Source organism: Pipistrellus hanaki (genome assembly GCF_964339955.1).
Source record: "Pipistrellus hanaki genome assembly, chromosome: 13".
In the NCBI taxonomy this organism is placed as follows: Eukaryota; Metazoa; Chordata; class Mammalia; order Chiroptera; family Vespertilionidae; genus Pipistrellus; species Pipistrellus hanaki.
The window spans coordinates 26,016,680-26,036,765 of record NC_140515.1 but is presented as its reverse complement, the minus strand read 5'-3'; the positions used below and the strand labels follow the sequence as shown (position 1 = coordinate 26,036,765).

Here is a 20,086-nt window from a genome sequence, read left to right as displayed (position 1 = left end):
TCACCATACAAAGCTATTATAATACTAGAGGTCTGGTGCATGAATTCGTGCACAAGTGGGGTCCCCTGGCCTGGCTGGTGATTGGGGCCAATCAGGACTGTCTCCTGCCCTGATTGGGTCCCAGGGCTGATTGCAACAGGCCAGCTGTGGGGAGGGGATGCGGGAAGTTGACTGTCTGCTGGAGGTTGGCCATCTGCAGGAGGTTAACCAACCACAGGAGGTTGGCTGTGGGAGTGCACTGACCACCAAGGGGCAGCTTCTGCATTGAGCATCTGCCCCCTGGGGGTCAGTGTGCATCATAGTGAGCAGTTGACTGTTCATTATGTCATTAGGTTGCTTAGGCTTTTATAGATTACTAGAGGCCCGGTGCACAAAATTTGTGCACAGAGGTGTGTGTCCCGTAGCCCAGTCTGTACCCTCTCCAATCTGGGACATCCCTCTCACAATCCAGGAAAGCTGGCTCCCAACTGCTTGCCTGCCTGCCTTCCTGATTGCCCCCTAACCACTCCCCTGCTAGCCAGATTGATGCCTACTTGCTCTCCTGCCAGCCTGTTTGCCCCTAACTGCCCTCTCCTGCAGGCCTGGTCCCCCCCAACTGCCCTCCCCTGCAGGCCTGGTCCTCCCAACTGCCATCCCCTGCTGGCCATCTTGTGTCCACATGGGGGTGGCCATCTTGTGTGTTGGAGTGATTTTTGCATATTAATCTTTTATTAGATCAGATTGACTGTATTCCCTATGCTGTATTTTACATCCTCATGACTTATTCATGTTATAAGTTTGTATTTCTTAATCTCTATCCCTCCACCGCCCAACCCCTCTGTCAGTTGCCAGTTTGTTCTCTGTATCTATGAGTCTGTTTTGTTTGTTCATTTGTTTAGTTTTTAGATTCCACATATAAGTGAAATGGTACAGAATTTGTCTTTCTCTAACTTTTTCAATTAGCCTAATACCTTCTGGGCCCATCCATGTTGTTGCAAATGGCAAGTTTCATTCTATTTTGTGGCTGAGTAATATTCCATTGCACCACATCCATTGCTCCCATAGCATGGCTATTGTAAATAATGCTGCAATGAACATAGGGGTGCGTATATTTTTTCCATTAGTGGTTTTGTTTTCCGTGGATAAATGCCCAGAACTGAAATCGCTGCATTGTATGGTGGTCATATTTGTAATCTTTTACTGAGCCTCCATACTGTTTTCTGTAGTGGCTGCACCAATTTGCAGTCTCACCAACAGTTCTCAAGGCTGCTCTTTGCTCCGCATCCTCCCTAACACTTGTTACTTCTTTTCTTGGATGATAGCCATCCTGACAGGTGTGAGGCAATACCTCAGGGTGGTTTTCTTGTGCATTTCCCTAGTGATTAACGATGTTCAGCATCTTTTTAAGGGTCTGTTCACTGTGTCTTCTTTGGAGAAATGTCTGTGTCGGTCCTCTCTCATTTTTAATTGGATGATTTGATTTTTGATGCCAAGTTTTATATTTTATATATTTTGGATATTAAGCCCTTATCAGATATATCATTTGCAAATGTCTTCATCCATTCAGTAAATTACCTTTTCATTTTGTTAAATGGTGTCCTTTACTCTGCACATGTTTTTTGGTTGAATGTAGTCCCATTTATTTATTTTTATTTTGTTGCCCTTGTCTGATGTCAAAGGGTTTATTGCCTGTGTTTTCTTTTAGGAGTTTTTTGGTTTCAGGTCTTATGTTTGAGTCTTTAATCCATTTTGAGTATATATATATATATATATATATATATATATATATATATATATATATATATATATTTTTGTATATGGTACAAGAGAGTGGTGCATTTTATATTTTTGCATGTAGCTGTGCAATTTTTCCAACATTATTATTATTATTATAATTTTTAATCCACACCCAAGGATATGTTTACTGATTTTAGAGAGAAAGGAACAGAGGGAGGGAGGGAAAAAGAGTGAGAGAGAGATCAGTCAGTTTCTTATGTACACACTTTGAATGGGGATGGGACCTGCAATTGAGGTATGTGTCCAGATCTGAAATTGAACCTGCAAATTTTTGGTGTCTGGGATGATGCTCCACCCTACCGAGCCACCCAGCTGGGGCTTCCCAACATCATTAAAGACTCTTCCCTGTTGTATATTCTTGCCTCCTTTGTCATAAATTTAACTGGTTATAAAGGTGGGGGTTTACTTCTGAGCTCTTTATTCTGCTTTTGTGTCAGTACCATGCCATTTTAGTTATTTGAAATCAGGGAGAGTGAGGTCTCGAACTTCAATTTCATTTACCTCTGCTCTGGTCTTTATTACTTCCTTCTTTGTGATAACTTTGGGCTCTGCTCCCTCTTTTCCCAGTTGCTTTAGGTCTAAGGTTAGATTACATGAGGCTTTTCTTGTTTCCTGAGGGCCTCTGTTGACATAAACTCCCACATAGAAGGGCCTCTGATGGTCGGATAGACTTTGTAATGGTGCTTCTAGTTTCATTTGGTCAAGGTGTTTCTTGATGTCCAGCATGTTGTTCAGCCTCTACGTGTTATTCTTTCCAGTTTTCTTCTTATAGCTGATTTCTAGTTTCATGCCATTGTGGTCAGAAAAGATACTTGATGGAGTTTTAATCTTCTTAAATTTATTGACTTGCTTTGTGGCCCAACATGAGGTCTAGCCTGGAGAATGCTCATGTGCACTTGAAAAGAATGTGTGACCTACTGTTCGGGAATGGAATGTTCTGTACACATTCAAGTCCATCTAGTCTGACTGTCATTTGAAGCCAATGTATTCTTGTTGATCTTGTCTGGAGAATCTCTCCATGGGGTGTTCAAGTCCCCTACTGTTATAGGATTGCTGTCCATCTCTGCCTGTATGTCTGTTAATATTTGATTTATGTATGTAGGGGCTCCTATGTTGGATGCACAGGTGGTTACAAGTGTTAGAGCCTCCTGTTGGGTTGATCCCTCTATCGTTATGTCATGCTAGAGGCCCGGTGCACAAATTGGTGCACAGGTGGATCCATCAGGCCCGCCCTGATCGCCAGCCCTGCCCCCAATCAGGGTGGGGGGTGATAGGAGGCAGGGCCAGCTGTGGGGAGTGGCCATGGGTGGTTGGCCACCTCTCTCCCTACTCAAACTCATGATTAAAGGGACAATTTGCATATTAGGCTTTTATTATTAGGTTCCTTGTGTCTTGTTACAATCTTTGTTTTAAAGTCTATTTGGTCTAACTATTGCTGCCCCAGCTTTTCTTTCAGTTCTTCTTGCATGAAATATCTCTTTCCATCCATCGCCTTTCAGTCTGTGTGTGTTTTTAGATATGAAGTGTGTCTCTTGTTGGCAGCATATGTATCTTGTTTTTTTATCTATTCAGATACCATATGTCTTTTGAATGGAGCACTTAGGCCATTTACATTGAAAATAATTGTTGATGGGCATATACTGTTTCCGGTTTAATTATTTTCATATTAGCTTTATAAGTGGTTGATCTACTAACCTTCACTATATGTTTGCCTTTTCTAGTGAGAGATTCTTTTCTTTCACATATTTTCTTATTTTTAGTTTTCATCTTTTCTGCTTAAAGAATTCCCTTTAGTCCATAACATATACTTAAGTAACAACTTTGTAGGGGCTGGAGGAAGAAACTCTAGCACATTAAATGCATTCTAAGATGAATCCTCACTTTAGGAACGCAATGTTTTCCTTTAATGTGTCTTTTGAGGGAACTGCAGAAATGAGATAGTTAACTTCTGTCTCCATGTCTACACACTCACAGACAGCATTACTGGAAAGATGCACATTTTTAAAACTACCATTTTAAAATACTGTTTTATAAGTCACAGTTTGTATAAATAGAGACCACCCCCCATCCCCTCTAGTTTGTCTAATCAGCTAAGGTAGGGGTTTGCAAACTATGGCCCACAGCCCAGATCAGGCCCAGTTCCTGATATTGTAAATAAAGTTTTATTCAAACCCAGCCATGCTTCTCTGTTTACTATTGTCTGTGGCTGCTTTTTGCTACAGCAGCAGAGCTGAGTAGTTGCAACAGAGGCCATCCACATGGCCTGCAAAGCCTAAAATCGCTGCTCTCCGGCTCCTCATAGGAAAGGTTTGCTAGTCCTGGTCGAGGTTATGGGGGATGCAATCTGGCCACCTGCAGACCGTCCTAGCCTACAGGCACGTTTTGCTGATGTTGTAAAAAGAGAAGTAACAGCAGGCATAGGGGCAGCGTGGTCCCTGCAGTTGGCACCTGGCCTGCTTCGTCCCTTTACCTCTCTGCCTGAGTCCTGTGGGCAGGAGACCCCATCCCCGGTTAGGGGACCAGGAAGGATGTTGGCTGTATCTTGAGCTTGCTGTGTGGCCCTGGTAAAACCACTCTATTCTCCGGCCTCCATTTCCCTACTTCTCAGGCAAGGGGTTCGACAACCCAGCCCCTCACAGGCGGTGGTCCTGCTACTCCAAGTGTGGCCCTCAGGGCTCCCAGGCTTGGATGCCAAGGCTCCTTGGAAATGCAGCCTCTCAGGCCCAGCCCACACCTGCTGCACTGGAACCCCCATATTAACGAGCTCCCCAGGGGACTCCCACACACGCTGCTTCTGAGACGCATTTCTCGGGAATGTCCCCTTCCTGGTGTGAGGTTAGCAGCAAACCACTTTCCAAGTTTGTTTCTGAGTGGCCTTTACACCTGGGGGGACTCAGACAAGATAGAAGCTGTATGATCTTATTAGTAGAACGTCTCCCAGCCTTCTCGCAGGTTCTCTCTTAAGATTGGGTGGGACCCGTTGTGTGTGTGACAGCAGGAATACAGGACAGGCAATGCCTGGCTTTGAAATGGCAGCCAGACCAAGAAGTATTGTAGGGTGGAAAAAATGTTCCTTCCCCACTTCCTAAGTTCTTCTGGCTGGACTAATAATCAGTTCACAGGAGATGGATCATCAGGAGAAAGTGACCAACTCATTACATGTGTGCACATGGGGTTCCCCAGGAATGTGAGACCTGAGGACACGCTGAGCATTGAGGCTTACATGCCATTCTGGACTAAGGAGAGGGAGCAGAGGTCTGGGACTTCAAAGAGAAAGTCGGCAGTTGACAGGCAGCTGAGGAAAGCAAACACATGCTTGGCCACAGAGGGGACACTGAGGGAGGGTAAGGTGCATGGCCCTCCCAGTCTGCCACACGGAGTTCACATATGCCAGAGAGAATATGCCGAGTTTCCTCCCTGAAACAGGTTTTTCTATCTGAGTTCCTTTAGGCAGGTAAAGTAGAAGGTAAAAAGCAACCCCTCGTGAGCTTGTTGGACTTTCTCTGCTTAAAGTAATCTGTATGCCAGGGGTAGCACATTCACCGTGTGTGTGTGTGTATGCATGTGTGTGTGCGTGTCTGCATGTGTGTATATAATACATGTGTGTGTGTGCACATGTATGTATTTGTCAAGAGGCTGAAATGTTCTCTGTGGGCAGGTCATATTTGAGCATTTATTAGAAGTTCTGAGTGACTAGAACAAGGAAAGGAAGTTTGCTGATGGACTTAAAGCTGGGGCTTAGGGAACACTCATGTGCCAGGAGCTGTTCCAAACCTTTAAACATGCACAAATCCTCAGAACAACCCTGTGAGGCAAATGTTACTACTCTCCCCATGTTATAATGAAGAAGCCTGGGAACAAAGCCACGTGTCTTCTCTAAGGCGGCACAGAAGCGTCAGGATGAGAACGGAGACATCTGGCTCCAACGCCCATGCTGTCCGTGACCAGCGCTGCCCTGCGAGGCACTTGGGGCCTATTTGGCGAGTGACTGGGAGGGATCAGGATGGCTAGAGTTATTTACGAGGAGGCTGGGACTGTCTTGGGAAGGAGCACAAGCTGGGATTCTGCTTGGGGCATAATAGGTGCTGAGTAAATGCATGCGGAATGAATGAGTAAAAGGACGAACTAGTTAGTGAGCAAGTTTCCTTTGTCTGACATAGTATAGTCTGGTCAAGGCCAAACCAGTCACAGAGTTGGTGGAAAGTGAGCATTTGGAGGAATCACCCAGGGCTTCCTGGAGGAGGTGGCAGAAGGGTGGCCTTTCAGATGGGAACAAATGCCAAAAGCCCATTGTTTGCAAACTCCTGTCCAGGCAATCACAGATGCCTCTCCTGCAGAGGGGGACCACACAGGCCACGCACCGAGCTGACAGACACCTTCCTGTCTGGCCGGGGACTTCGGCGGGAGCATGTTCTTCCATCCACTCTGGCACCACGTGGTCCCTGGTGCTGGCCAAGGATGCCCGCCTGTCTGCTCCCGCTGCCTCTCCCCCTACCAGCGGAAGGTGAATGCCACAGCGCTCCCTGTCAACCGAAGCACAGGCCATTCCCTTGTAGGGCCAAGGCTGGCGACCTTTTGCCGCAATATTTCATAATTTATATATTTGATTAAGAAGCGGAACCCGAGCCAGCAGCCTGCATAATCTTAGCCTATTGGGATCATTTGCTGCTTGTGTCACTCTTCTATTTTAAAACTTTCCATATTTGAATGCGTGGAAGTACATCCCTTCCATTTATTAAATTTTTCCCATAAAAACAGTTTAGTAAGTCTCCATCACCATCCATAAAATTAAGCAGAGGAGGCCACCACAAAACCTCGTAGACATTTCCTTTAGGGAATATCATTTTATTTAGGCCACCTTTAAAAACATTAGCCTTTCCTTGCCAGTAATTAAAGAAAATATCAAGACAAATACAATTTTTAGTGGCACGATAATTGATTCAGGATAATTGATTCTTTGTGACTTGGCTTCTATCCTTGCTCTTTGCTCCACCCTCCCGGGCCTCCCAGGCGCCTCCATTCCCCAGTCTTGGGAGTCTTAGTCCCGTAGGTTCCGTGGGTTCGTTTTCTTCCAGTTTCTCTGACCACCGCTTTCCTGTGCATTGTACCCATCATCCCTCTCTTCAGAGACCTGAGCCAGCTCCGCTTTGCCTAGAAGGCTTCTCTTTGCTACCTCCAGCTCTCACAAGCCTGCTTTCCCCAAGGGGCCTGTTTCATCCGATTTGGGTGTGGCTGTCTTTTGGAATCCTTTCTCCTCCCCATCAAGTGGCTGGTTGGCACCGTGATCAAGGCCAATCTCAGTACCTTGGCCATTCAGGCGCAGTGATTGGTCAAAAGAAAGGCACGTGACCCACATTGGGCCAACCAGAGTAGTTCTCTGAAAGCCTCAGGAGGAGAGACTTCCTGCTCATTGGGGTCACTGGCTCCCGGGGCCAAAGGGACCCTCCCTGCTGCGGAGGCCTCGTCTGCAGCCACCTGGGTGAACTGCCCGAGGGTGGAGCCGCCGTTGGAGGAAAACAGAGGGGAGAGATGGAGAAAGGAATGAACTTCATCATTTGAACCGCTGGATCCAGTTGTTCCTGAAGTTAGCCATTCTCTTGAACTTTCTGACCAGAAAGTAGATTCTAGAATATGGATTCCCTCTAATTGGGGCACAGGGGGGGGGGGGGGGGGGGAGGTATGGGAGGGGGTAAATGTTAAACTGGTTTGAATTGGATTTCCTTCACAAGAGAGGCCTGGATAACAGTTCTTCTGTTTGCAGTCCAAATCCCTTCTGTTGTTTAAGAGCCAATCTTGTCCCAGACTCAGATCAGAAGAACATTTTATGTCAGAGCCTGCATGCTTTATCGTCACAGGATAGAGGGCTCAAACAAAGAGATCATTCTGCTTCACAGGAGGAGAATCTGACTGGATGCAAACAGCAGCTGGAATCAAAGGGCGAGCCTCTTATCTTCCTCCCTCGGCGGCGGCCGCGCCAGCACTGGCTTGTCAATGGCCGAGACATGTCAGCGGCCGGCACAGATGCCCTCGCAGTCCTGTCTTTCATGTAGCGTTCTCATGTTCGAAGCCAAACGTTTGGAGCCGAAGTCCGATAACGCGGTGAGTCAGTGCTCATGGCACTGTCGTCTGCATCCCCGTGGGACAGACTTGATTAAAAACCCAAATCAACCACGGAGTAGCATGGCCTCAGAAATGTGTTAGTCACACGAGCTGAAACGTGACACTTCTTGGGGACCAGTCGCATTGTCTTTGGCTACAATGACCAAGACCCCCACTGATGGGGAACCGTCTGATACAGAAGTTTGTCAGACAATGTGGAAATCGATCACCTTGCATTAAAGAATAAGAAATGATTCTTGTGTAAGAAGCCTAGAGCCAAGGTCCACTGGCTGAGGGCATACCCAAGGACCTATGCTTTAACTCTCAGTCTCATAATCCTGCAACTGGCTTGGTTCCTGTGTCTCCTCACGGTTCTAAGGTGGCACCAGGAGTTTCAAGCCAACAGCCCCGGCTTCAGATGAGGGAACTCCTTGAGGAACGGCGGATTCCAAAGCTGGGCTAAAGAAAATACAACCTGAGCCGGCATTTCTTTTTCTTTTCTTTTTTAAATGAATTTTCCACCTGACTTTATTTTCCAATACACTTCCTTTAAAAAACAAAACAAAAACCCAATACACTTTCTGTGGGGGTGACAGATATCAGTATTAGGAAATCCAATTATACAAAAAGTACTACATCTAGTTTGGAGTAGATATATTTATTTATTTTTGGTAGCATACATTAAGTGGCACTAATTGCACAGTAACTATAAGGTAACGAACACGGAGCCACAGAACTGTGACGTGGCCATAGCTGCATGAACTTGGCCTCTCTGGCTGAGCGCGTTTTGAAAAAACTGGATGCCTGCTCCAGAGGCCCCACAGCGCGTCTGCTCAGGAGGAAAGCTCTGAAGTGGCAGCTCACCGGAGTACCTTGCAGCTGATAGATGACAGGCAAGGCATGTCGGTTAGGAAGCAGTGACAGCCTAACTCACAAGTGTTACCGTTTCTCCTTCTATTGTAGAAAGAAGCAAGAAGTTAAGGAATTCCTTGAATCAGTGCCTGGTGTGTCGGGTGGGAGTGCAGAGGAGGGCTGTTAGAGAGCTGTCAGGGACAGGCGGACTGGATCCTCACTAATCATGGTTGGCTTCTAAATGCTGGTGGCAAGATGACTTGTGATTTGCAATCTCCGGTGAGATATAGGTAACGGAAAAGGCCAGGAGTCACATACAAGAATTAATGAGCAGCACTTCGAAACGAAACACGCGAGGCTGTGCCTGCAAGCCGCTCACAAAAGGAGGCAGCCGGACCTTTTCTTCCCGCGCCTGGCTTGCAGAGCGGCCCTCGTGGCCATCTCGAAAACCTCCCGCACGCCGTCCTTGGTCTTGGCCGAGCACTCCACGTACCCAAAAGCGCCGATCCTGTGCGCCATCTCCCTGCCTTCCTCCGGCCTCACCGGCTCCTGCTTCATCCTGGCCAGCTCCCGCCGCGCGCGCTTGTCGGTACGGATGTCCTTCTTGTTCCCCACCAGGACGATGGGCACCTTGGGGCAGAAGTGCTTGATCTCCGGGGCCCACTTCTCCTGGATGTTCTCCAGGCTGTCGCGGCTGTCCGCGGAGAAGCACATGAGGACCACGTCCGTGTCCGGGTAGGAGAGGGGCCGCAGGCGGTCGTAGTCCTCCTGGCCGGCCGTGTCCCACAGCGCCAGCGCCACCCGCCGCCCGTCCACCTCCACGTCCGCCACGTAGTTCTCGAACACCATGGGGATGTACACGTCCGGGAACAGGTCCTTGCTGAAGACGAGGAGCAGGCAAGTCTTGCCGCAGGCTCCATCGCCCACGATCACCAGCTTCTTCCGGATGGCGGCCATGGCTTACCAAGGGGCTGCCGGGCCCGCGCGTGGCCGGGGGCAGAAGTTTTGCAAAGCGCCGTGACCTTCTCAGAGGAAGGGAGATGCTCTGACTCCGGCCTCTCTGCACCGATGACCCCGGTCCCCTTGGGTCTAGGGCGAGCGGCTAAGGGGGCGGCGGACTAACGGACTGGCGGGCGGTGGGCGGGGAGCACGAGCGAGCGCGTGCGCGGGGGTGGGGGGCGCAGGGCAGGCGGGGAGCAACGTGCGCGCCCCCTCGTGTCCGTGTCCCTCGGGCTCCTAGACGGGCATTTCATATGGAGACAGAATGTAAATTTGTATTTAAAGAATGGTGGGGCCCTGGCCAGTGTGGCTCAGTGGATAGAGCTTAGATCGACCTGCGGGCTGCAAGGTCTCGGGTTTGATTCCGGTCAAGGGCACATGCCTGGGTTGCAGGGCTCGATCCCAGTAGGAGGTGTGCAGGAGGCAACCGATCCATGATTCTCTCTGATCATGGATGTTTCTCTCTCTCTCCCTCTCTTAAATCAATACAAATGTATTGAAAAGAAAGAACAAGCCAAGGCCGGTTTGACTCAGTGGATAGAGCATGGGCCTGTGGACTGAAGGGTCCCGGTTCGGTTCCGGTTGAGGGCATGTCCCCAGTAGGGGGTGTGCACGAGGCAGCTGATTGATGATTCTCTCTCATCGATGTTCCTAACTCTCTGTCCCTCTCCCTCTCTGTAAAATAAATAAATAAATAAATAAATAAATTAATTAATTAATTAATTAAAATAAAAAATAACAAACAAACAAAAAAATAATGGGGCCCTGGCCAGCGTGGCTCAGTAGATAGAGCATCGATCGACCTGCAGACTGCAAGGCTGCGGGTTTGATTCCGGTCAAGGGCACATGCTTGGATTGCGGGGCTCCATCCCCAGTAGGAGGTGTGCAGGAGGCAGCCGATCCATGGTTCTCTCTCATCATGGATGTTTCTCTCCCTCTCTTAAATCAATAAAAATGTATTGAAAAGAAAGAACAAGCTATTGTCTGTTATAAGAAAAAAAAAAAAAGAAAAAAAAGAAGAAGGATGGGGACATGCCAGAGAGACAGAGCCAACTTGAAGGAGTTTTCTTTGGCCAAATTTGGAACAATGTGAGCATCAAAATAAATAATGATAGCGACAGATGGTAAACAGTTGGATGAAAAAGACATCTGTAACTCCAAACTGATATAAATGTGTAAATAAATAAGGAGAATAAGCTTATTCGGGAAGGCAGGAGCATGCTCTGGGTGGGGTCCATGGGTCTGTTGTGGGCCACCCACCAGAGTGTGGACATCGTGCTGGGCTCCAGCAGAGGAGAGATGGGGCAATCGATAACCTTCCTATCTAGCTGTCACCAACCCCTGCTCACAACTCTCTGAAGGCTCCCCATTGCTTCTCGAGCAGAGACCAGCCTTTCCTGTCACCCACAAAGCTGGAGCCCTCTGAGGCCTCAGTGCCAATCTAGTCCCCTGTCACCCTCTGTGCTCCTGCTACAGCAGTCTTCTCTCAGCCCTAAGCAAGGGCCATGTTCACCACTGTATCTCTAAAACCAGGTACAGTGCCCGGCCAGTGTGGCTCAGTAGTTGAGCATCGACCCATGAACCAGGAGGTCCCCAGTTCCGATTCTCAGTCAGAGCACATGCCCAGGTTGAAGGCTCCATCCCCTGTAGGGGGTGTGTAGGAGGCAGCCGATCCATGATTCTCTCTCCTCATGGATGTTTCTTTCTCTCTCTCTCTCTCTCCCTTCCTCTCTGAAATCAATAAAAATATTTAAAAAAATAAAAATAAATAAAAGCAGTTAACAGTATTGAATAAACTGGGGCCGCTTTAGCCCCAGGGCCTTTGCACATGCTGTCCCCATATCCATCTGTAACTGTCCCTTTCCTCTTTGCCTACTCAGGTGTACTCACTCTTTAGTTACCAGTTCTAAGGGTCACTTTTCTAAGAGCATACCTGACATCCGTGACTAGGTCCAATATCTTTCATATCCTTTATAGCAACATAGCAACATGTACCTCACCTTTACAGCATCCATAGTAGATGTAGTTTCACATTGACTGTGGGATATTTGTCCAGAATTTCCCCCGCAGACTGTAAAATCCAGTGTTGTTTTTTGTTTGTTTGTTTGTTTATTATACCTGTGTACCCACTCTAGGAATTGGAATGCTGTATTACTCACTGAAGATTTGTGAAATGAATGAATGAGTGAGTAGATGAATGAATATCTCATTGATGCTTCTGGGAAGTGACTGAGAAGCAGCTTATACTTGAGAAGCACCTCCTAGGACAGGTAGAATTGGACAGAAGGAACTGGTCTTCATGTAACCAGCTCAGAGCTAGCAGAAGCATGGGAGGGGAGAGGGGGGGAAGGGGCGGGAGCTTGATCAAAGGGAGTTTCCGGATGTGTCAGAGAAATAGGCGAAGAGAAATCTAGAGAAATTATGGGTCATACGACCAGAAAGACAAGCCAAGTTTTGGGACGATTCAAACGTCAGGGTGAGCACTTGGTTCTTAACTTGAGAGGCGGCGGGGAGCCAGGAGAGTGGGCGAGGACAGCACTCACATCTCCTCCCCGAGGAGACATAAGAAAAGGCGGGATACCCAGTCTGGCTGCAGAGGAGGCAGCAGCAACGCCGGCTCAGGAGGGTATTGCTGTAGCTTTGGCCAAACTTGCAAAGCACATGAAGCGGGGACTGCAGATAAGAGATAGCCAAAGCGAAATCTGGTGAAAAATTCAAGAGACTTGGCAACAGAGGGGAAGTTTAAGAAAGAAGGAAGGTCTGGAGACGGGACTGCGAGTCCTAGGGCTCTTGCCTTGTATCTGCAGCAGAAAAAGATTCCCTTTCTGCCGAAACCGGTTTGGCTCAGTGGATAGAGCGTCGGTCTGCAGACTGAAGGGTCCCGGGTTCGATTCCAGTCAAGGGCATGTACTTTGGTTGCAGGCACATTCCCAGTTAGGGGGTGTGCAAGAGGCAGCTGATTGATGATTCTCTCTCATCGATGTTTTTAACTCTCTATCCCTCTCTTTTCCTCTCTGTAAAAAAATCAAATATATATATATATAAAAGATGCCTTTTCTTAGAAACGGTGGGAGAGAAATTAACTTGGAAGCGGCACATGCTCAGAGAGGCCATAAAAAGAGAAAAACGCACTCCAACACCTAGCATATCTGGCCATTCAATGTTCAGTTGGCAAGTTCTGTCCACACACGTCACCGTGTGCCATGGCCGTGTTTGGCGGCTCCCCAACTCTCAACCTGGTCGTACACCCAGAGGGGCCCCCATTACCTGCTGGGCTCTGCGGCAGGGAGTGGGGTCCCTTCTCTTCAAGCAGCTCATTGTCCCCAGGAGGCTGCTTGTTGCGACACCATGAAACATAACACACGTTTCCATCCGAGATCTGGGGAAACCAGGCCAAGAGGGGCACCCGCACTTTCAGAGCCTGTGCCAGCACCAGCATCCCGGGAACGGGCTAAATGGGTGCCAGGAAATCACGGCCTCCGTGACAATAACTAGAGAAGGGCGTGTGCGGACTGCATACAATGTTTATTGCTGTGTTTATCACGCCGAAACGGTTTTTATTTAAAATTCAGATTCCATTGGGGAGGAGGCAACAAACGATCGATCGTTGGGATCCCAGCCTGCTCCCGGGGTCACGAAAAAGCACGCGCACTCTACAGCTACGCAGTTCCATCACTCAGCACTGCATTCTGGGAAACTCCTCCCGGAGGCCCCGTGCAGGATGCCAGCTGAGTCTCTGGGTAGCTGGGACACAACAGCCACAAAGACAAAGGCAAACTCCGTCCTAAGACTTCTCAGGTCATTTCTGGCTTTGAAAACTATCGACCCTCAAGGATCCACCACCACCCAACCTGGAATATATGCGCGTATATATTCTCAAGGAAAGCAACGTCGCGGGTTTTGTTGCCGGCTGGCTGTCACATCAGGCCCGTAGGAGGGCCTCCCCACACCCGGCTTTCCTTCTCGGTGGGCGCTGGCGGGCGCCGGCGGGTCCCGGCCGCGGACCGGCAGCCCCTCAGGAGCGCCGGGACTTGCTGCACGTCGGGCACAGGAGCTGGCCCTTGGTGACGATGTACGCCCGGCCGCTCAGCTGCTGCTCGCAGCCCTCGCAGACGAAGTGCTTGCGGTGCCAGGCTAGGTCCTCCACGCGCTGGTAGTCCTCGGAGAAGATTATCTGGGAGGAGAACAGAGGAAACGAGCCTGCTAGAGACAGAGTGTTGAGGGCGGGTTGGAGGGTGGGTCAGCCTATGCTTGACTTTGTTTTGACCTTGGCCTGCCTCCATGGAGAAGTCGGACACCAGTCTGAGGCGCTGAGTACAGTGTTTGGTGCAAGTCACGGTGGCATCGTAGGTTCTCAGATGTAAAGAAAAGTCCTCTAGCCGAAACCGGTTTGGCTCAGTGGATAGAGCATCGGCCTGAGGACTGAAAGGTCCTAGGTTCGATTCCGGTCAAGGGCATGTACCTTGGTTGCAGGCACATCCCCAGTAGGGGGTGTGCAAGAGGCAGCTGATCCATGATTCTCTCTCATTGATGTTTCTTACTCTCTTATCCCTCTCTCTTCCTCTCTGTAAAAAAATCAATAAAATATATTTTAAAAAAAGAAAAAAGAAAAGTCCTCCACCATCCGCAGGTTTTTCTTGTCTAGTCTCTAGAACGTTCTAAGACAATATTAACTACCCCGGTGCGGACAGCCTAACCATAAAGGTAGTGTTTCCTGTCACCATCGGCATGCAGACAACAGTCACAGTTGTCATTATTAACATACCTTAGAGTTCCTCTAGCCTTGACCTATACTGGAGCATCGAACCCCTCTCATAGCACCTCTAGCTACTGTATTATAGTACATTAATGTGGTGTTATTATATCACATTATACTCCTTTACCCTAAGACTAACAGCAGCTCCCGCTGATTAGTTCCGTGGCCAGGCCCATGTCAAGCTTCTTCGTTCAGTATCTCACGTTCCTTCATAGCAACATGGCCTGGGCACTGTTATCCTGCCCATTGTATAAGTGAGAAAACTGAGGCTCAGGAGCTGGGCAACCACACAAGCAATAGATGCTGAGCCAGATACCTGCCTCCCGTTACACCCCGCCATGTCCTTCTGAGCAGCTACTAAGGGCCAAGGCCAAGGCTGGACAGGCACTCCGCATCTGACCCATCCCAGCAACCCTAGGGGTGCAAAAGGATGCTGGCCCCATTTTCCAGATGCCAAATGGGGAGAGAGCAGGGAGTGCAGCCTGAGCTTCAATTTTCCTCTCTGTGGGTCACATCCTCAGGGAAGCCACACGCTCCTCGGCCTCCGGGTCCTCCCCCCCGCCATCACAGCCGCGCGGGCTCTCACCTCATCGCAGCCGGAGCAGCGGGGCCGCACGCTCTCGCAGTAGTGGCGGCCGCACCAGGGCGCCCCGTTTTTCCAGAAGTAGATGAGGTCCACCAGCGGCTCGGAGCACTTGGCGCACACGAAGCAGGCGGGATGCCACTGCTTGTCGTAGCCGGCCCTGTCCGAGTAGACCACGGGGCTGTCGGCGGGTGCCACGCCCTTGCAGAGCTCACAGACCTGGAGGGAGGGGGGACCCCGAAAACACAAGGTAGTCAGGAGAGCAAAGTGACCCAGGGGACAGCTTCAACTCCAGCCTCCTTCCTTCCCTGGTGACCTCGGGCAAGTTACTGTCATTGCTCAGTTTTCTCCTCTGCAAAGTGGGTTAACAGTGCCCACTTAGGAGGTTGGTGTGAGGACCAAATAGAATACTTGTTTAGCACAGTGACTCTCAACCTTTCTGCTCTCAAGACGCTTTACACTCTTAAAAAAGAGCATAAAATAACTTTTTGTTCATAGAGTGATAGTTATTGATATTTACCATCAGAGAAATTAAAACTGAGGAAAAAAATTAAATAATTACATATTAATCCATTAGACAATAAACCAGTATGTTAACATAAATATTGGTAATTAAAAATCATCCTGCCAAAACCAGTTTGGCTCAGTGGATAGAGTGTCGGCCTGCAGACTCAAGGGTCCCAGGTTCGATTCCGGTCAGGGGCATGTACCTCGGTTGCGGTACATCCCCAGTGTGGGGTGTGCAAGAGGCAGCTGATCAATGTTTCTCTCATCGATGTTTCTAACTCTCTATCCCTCTCTCTCCCTCTCTGTAAAAAGTCAATAAAATATATTTTTTAAAAAACCATCCTATTTTTCAAAACAGAAAAGTTTAGTGAGAAGAGTGGCCTGCTCGACAGTGTTGCAAATCCCTTTGATGACTGGCCTCTGGGTTCTGAACGCCACCTCCCCTTCTCCTGTTTTGCATGATGTTGTTTTCTTTGAACTCATGAAGAAAGTCTGGCTGCACGCTGATAGGAAGCTGGGAAAGGGAGGGTGTTTTAATCACCTTCCCAGAAAACTGGATACAGTTTTCTTTGATTCTACATTAAAATGCGAGTGGTAGTTTCCCACAAGTCAGTTACTGTGGGGTTTGAAAGCATCTCAGCCAGCCTTTCATCCCGTTACGTGAAGACCCACTGGCCCACCTCATACATGGAATGGATCTTTGCCCATGTTTGATGATTTTGTAATACGCTTTAAATTTTAGGACGGTTTTAGATTTAAAGAAAAGTTGTGACACATATGAATAGCTTACATTAATTTGGTATATTTGTCATGATTAATTAATAATACAGATGTGATTATTAACTGAAGTCCAAGCTTTAAATTTCTATTGTTTAAGCTACCTGGTCTGTGGTAGTCTTAGCTTTTGCCTAATGTCCTGTTGCTGTCCCAGGACCCCCTGTGGGACCCCACATTGTATGTAGTCGTCCCGTCTCCTTAGGCCCCTCTTGGCTGTGCCCGTTTCTCATGCTTTCCTTGTTTTTGATGATGTTGACAGTTTGGAGGAGCGCTGCACAGTAGGGATTTGTCTGATGTTCTCATTAAACGGGGAGGAAAACCACAGAGATAAATTGCCAGCCTCATCACATCCTACCTAGAGGACATACTCAATCCCTAAAACCCTTTGAGTCATTTTGGAGTTATCTCCTGCCTCTCAAAACTCTGATGATGATGATGATGATGATGATGATGATGATGATGGGACTAGCATTTCCTTAGGGCAGGTCTGGGTTCAGCACGGTGCTCAAGATCTCGCATTATTACTAATACCTCTTATAGAAACCCCAGAGAATTGTTGCCCCTAAAAAATTCATTATTTTCCCCCAAGATATGGCAAAGCTGAGATTCAGAGAGATTCAGCGACTGCTCAGCTATGTCCAGCTGATAGGAGACAGAGCTGGGATTTGAACACTTGTCTCAAGCTGAGGTTTGTTCCGCTACATGTTGATCAGGCATTGGCAAAGTGTGGCTGTGGCCAAACCTGACCATGGCCTGCTCTGGTAGGCCAGAGAAGAATGGGTTTTATGTTTGAGCTCCAATTCAGTGAAATGTTTCCTCAAAAAAAAAAAAAATCAATTTTTCTCACTAGCAGATCTGTGTTATGCACTAAATTGTGTCTCCACTACATTTCTATGTTGAATTCACACGCTGAAGCCCTAACCCCAGGGTGACTGTTCTTGGACCTAGGACCTTTAAGGGGGTACCTCAGGTTGAATTAGATCGTAAAGGTGGGACCCTAATCAGGACTGGCGTCCTTGTAAGAGGAGAGACCAGAGATGAGCAACTTCTCTCTCTCCTCCTGATTATTACAGGGGAAAGACCATCCAAAATCCAGGAAGAGGTCTCACCAACCCTGCCGGCACCTTGGTCTTGGACTTCCAGCCTCCAGAACAGTAAGAAAATACATGTCTGTTGTTTAAGCCACCTGCTCTGTGCTATTCCCAGTTCCCTGTAATGATACTCTGAACTGACTATTATTATATAAAAACGTGTGCTTAGTTATAATGTTGTACAGTTGACCCTCATACATGGGGGTTGAGGGCACCAACACTCCATACAGTAGAACATCAGCATATAACTTAAAATGGCCCTCTGCGTATTTGGATCCCCAACCATGGATTGAAAATACAGTTGACCCTTGAGTAACATGGTTTTAAACTGAAAGGGACCCAAACAGTTGAAACCTGTGTCATTGAAGGATCAACTGTATTTTGAATTACAAATATTTAAAATATGGTAGAGATTGGTTTTTCTCTCTTGTTACAAAAAGTGTCCACATGACATCGTTGATTTGGATCTTGGCTAAGGTGACCAGACGTCCCGCTTTGGGCGGGACAGTCCCGATTTTTAACTAAAATTAAAAATTAAAGTTAAAAATCGGGACTGTCCCGCCAAAAGTGGGGCGTCTGGTCACCTTAATCTTGGCCCCCCACCCCTGACACATTGGCAGCTGGGCCTTCTCCAGAAAACACTTGCTGACCGGGCATTGGGGGAGAGCCCCATGCTACTGAGCACCAGTTCCCATGGGAGTGGTTATTGTTTTGCCCCATAGAGATGAGCAAGCCTATGTGAAGAGCCTACACACTTAGTACCCTCCATTCAAATACTTGAATCACACACCACTATCCCCCTGTGCCTGAAGGGGAAATGGAAATGAACTCGGTGGAACTGGGGAAAGAGAACCAAATGACAGGGTGTCCATGCGCCGCCCTGAGCACGGCCGGTGGATGAGCACCCAGGGAAGGAATGCTAACTGCTCCGACGCCCACCGACGGCGCTGAGGACGTGCTGGGCTTGTGGTTTCGGTTCTGCCCACAGGAATGAGTGGTGTGGTAGCCCCGCGCCGCCTCACGCGACCCAGTCCCAGCTCCCAGCTCGCCAGGAACCCACCAGGTGTCTGAACCAAAAGCCAGTGATGAGTCAGCATTCCTTTATTCTCACCATCTCTCTAGTGCAGCCGCCGGGAAGGGTCAACTCTTTGGCAAAGGTTACTGAGTACCAAGCAAGTTGTCTGTCTGTCTGTCTGGCTGGCTCTCTAAATTTCGTGGAATGAAGTTTCCAGTCCTTTCCTCCCACAGAGGGACTGACTGTTGACCCAAGACAGGGGTTTGGATGTCACCCTGATGCATCACCGGGGAGGGAGAGGGATACCGATGCACCTGGCTGGCCTCGGAGCACCCGAGGAGGAAATGGATGATACGCGGTCTGATACGCGGTCAGAAGAGCAGTTTGGGGGCGACCATGAGTGGCTCTGAATCCAGGTCATGGGTTGCGATTCACCCTGGAGGTCATGGGGAGCCATTGCTGGTTCTTGAGGAAAGGAGTGCCGTGCTGGTTTGCACTGTAGAGAGAGAATTCTGGCAGCATCGTGGAGGAGGAGGGATTCATGCTCACGAGCTTGGTCTCGGCTCCTCTACTGACTGACAGGTCTTTGTCAAGGGCCTCACTGAGGTGTCTCTTCCCTCTCTGTTTCCCAGCATCCCTGGCTCCTGGCCGCGTGGCTGACAGTAGCCAGCCCTTCTCAGTAGACAGCGCCGCTGCCCTTGTATGAAAGTAAGACATCTGGGTAATGAGCCCTGTCAGCATGCTTCAGGAACCAGTTTACTTCTCCTTGATTCCGAGCTGTTTTCTATACCTCTTTCCCTGTCGTCTCCAAGGATGATGGGGCCGACTGTCCTGACTGTCACCTGCCGGTCCCCCAGCCACCAGGGGCAGGCTGGCCTCCGCGAGTCAGAATGCCTCGCCTGCTGGGGTCTGCAGTCCGGGCCCCACCTTCCTCTGGACAAACTTCTGTAACCTTTGATTCTGTGGTTTACAATCTTTAAAGCACAGGAGGTGGTTGGGAGGTGTGACTTGGGCACGTTACCCAGCCTCTCTGTGCCTTAGTTTCTTCACCTGTCAAGTGAAGATACTACTACTAACACTAACAACACCACAGGGCTGTTGCATGATGAAATGAGAACACGGTTAGTGGACTCCATGAGAGTTCAGCATAATTAGCTAAAACCTCCTGTGACTCCCTGCCCCAGCCCCCCGATGGATGAGAAAGCCGAGGCTCAGAGGAGTTAACACTTGCTCAAGGTGACAAAGACAGGCTGACGGTGGGGTCTGCACTGGGTTAGGGGGCCCAGGATTCCTTCTGAGCTATGTGTGTTTCACCGTCTGGCAGGACCTCAGATTCAGCTACAACCAGTGCCCGGCCTGGTTGGCCTGCTCTGATCTCGCTCCAACGCGACTGTCTGTAAGATAGTGACTCTCAGCCTGGAGTCTGTCCAGTCGCCCCCAGAGGGCTTGTTCACACAGCCCGCTGGGCCCCCGCCCAGAGAGTCTGAGTCGGTACGTCTGGGATGGGGCACAGGAATTTGTTAGTTCCCTGGGGATGCTGATGTGGTCAGCAGACCACGGTTGGAGAACCATTGTCTTAGAGCGTTTCAACGTAACCTTGTAAGCAAACCCAGCAAAAATGGTATCACCAA

The 20,086-nt window shown here is 48.8% G+C and overlaps 2 protein-coding genes across 2 annotated transcripts in view; both read right to left on the bottom strand.

Moving 5' to 3' along the window:
- Positions 1-5,402: 5,402 nt before the first annotated feature.
- Positions 5,403-13,142, bottom strand: LOC311631652 (transforming protein RhoA-like). Its single transcript, XM_084902019.1, has one exon. It carries the CDS (start codon positions 9,682-9,684, stop codon positions 9,103-9,105), a length of 582 nt encoding a protein of 193 aa, XP_084758145.1. The 5' UTR covers positions 9,685-13,142; the 3' UTR covers positions 5,403-9,102.
- Positions 13,143-13,262: 120 nt separating this feature from the next.
- The window catches only part of LMCD1 (LIM and cysteine rich domains 1), a 48,457-nt gene continuing 41,633 nt past the window's right edge, over positions 13,263-20,086 (bottom strand). The window contains exons 5-6 of the mRNA XM_084901996.1: positions 15,069-15,284; positions 13,263-13,900 (exon numbers count right to left, since the gene is read on the bottom strand). Coding sequence (XP_084758122.1) covers positions 13,742-13,900; positions 15,069-15,284 — 375 coding nt within the window. The 3' untranslated portion in view covers positions 13,263-13,741. The remainder of the gene's footprint in view (positions 13,901-15,068; positions 15,285-20,086) is intronic.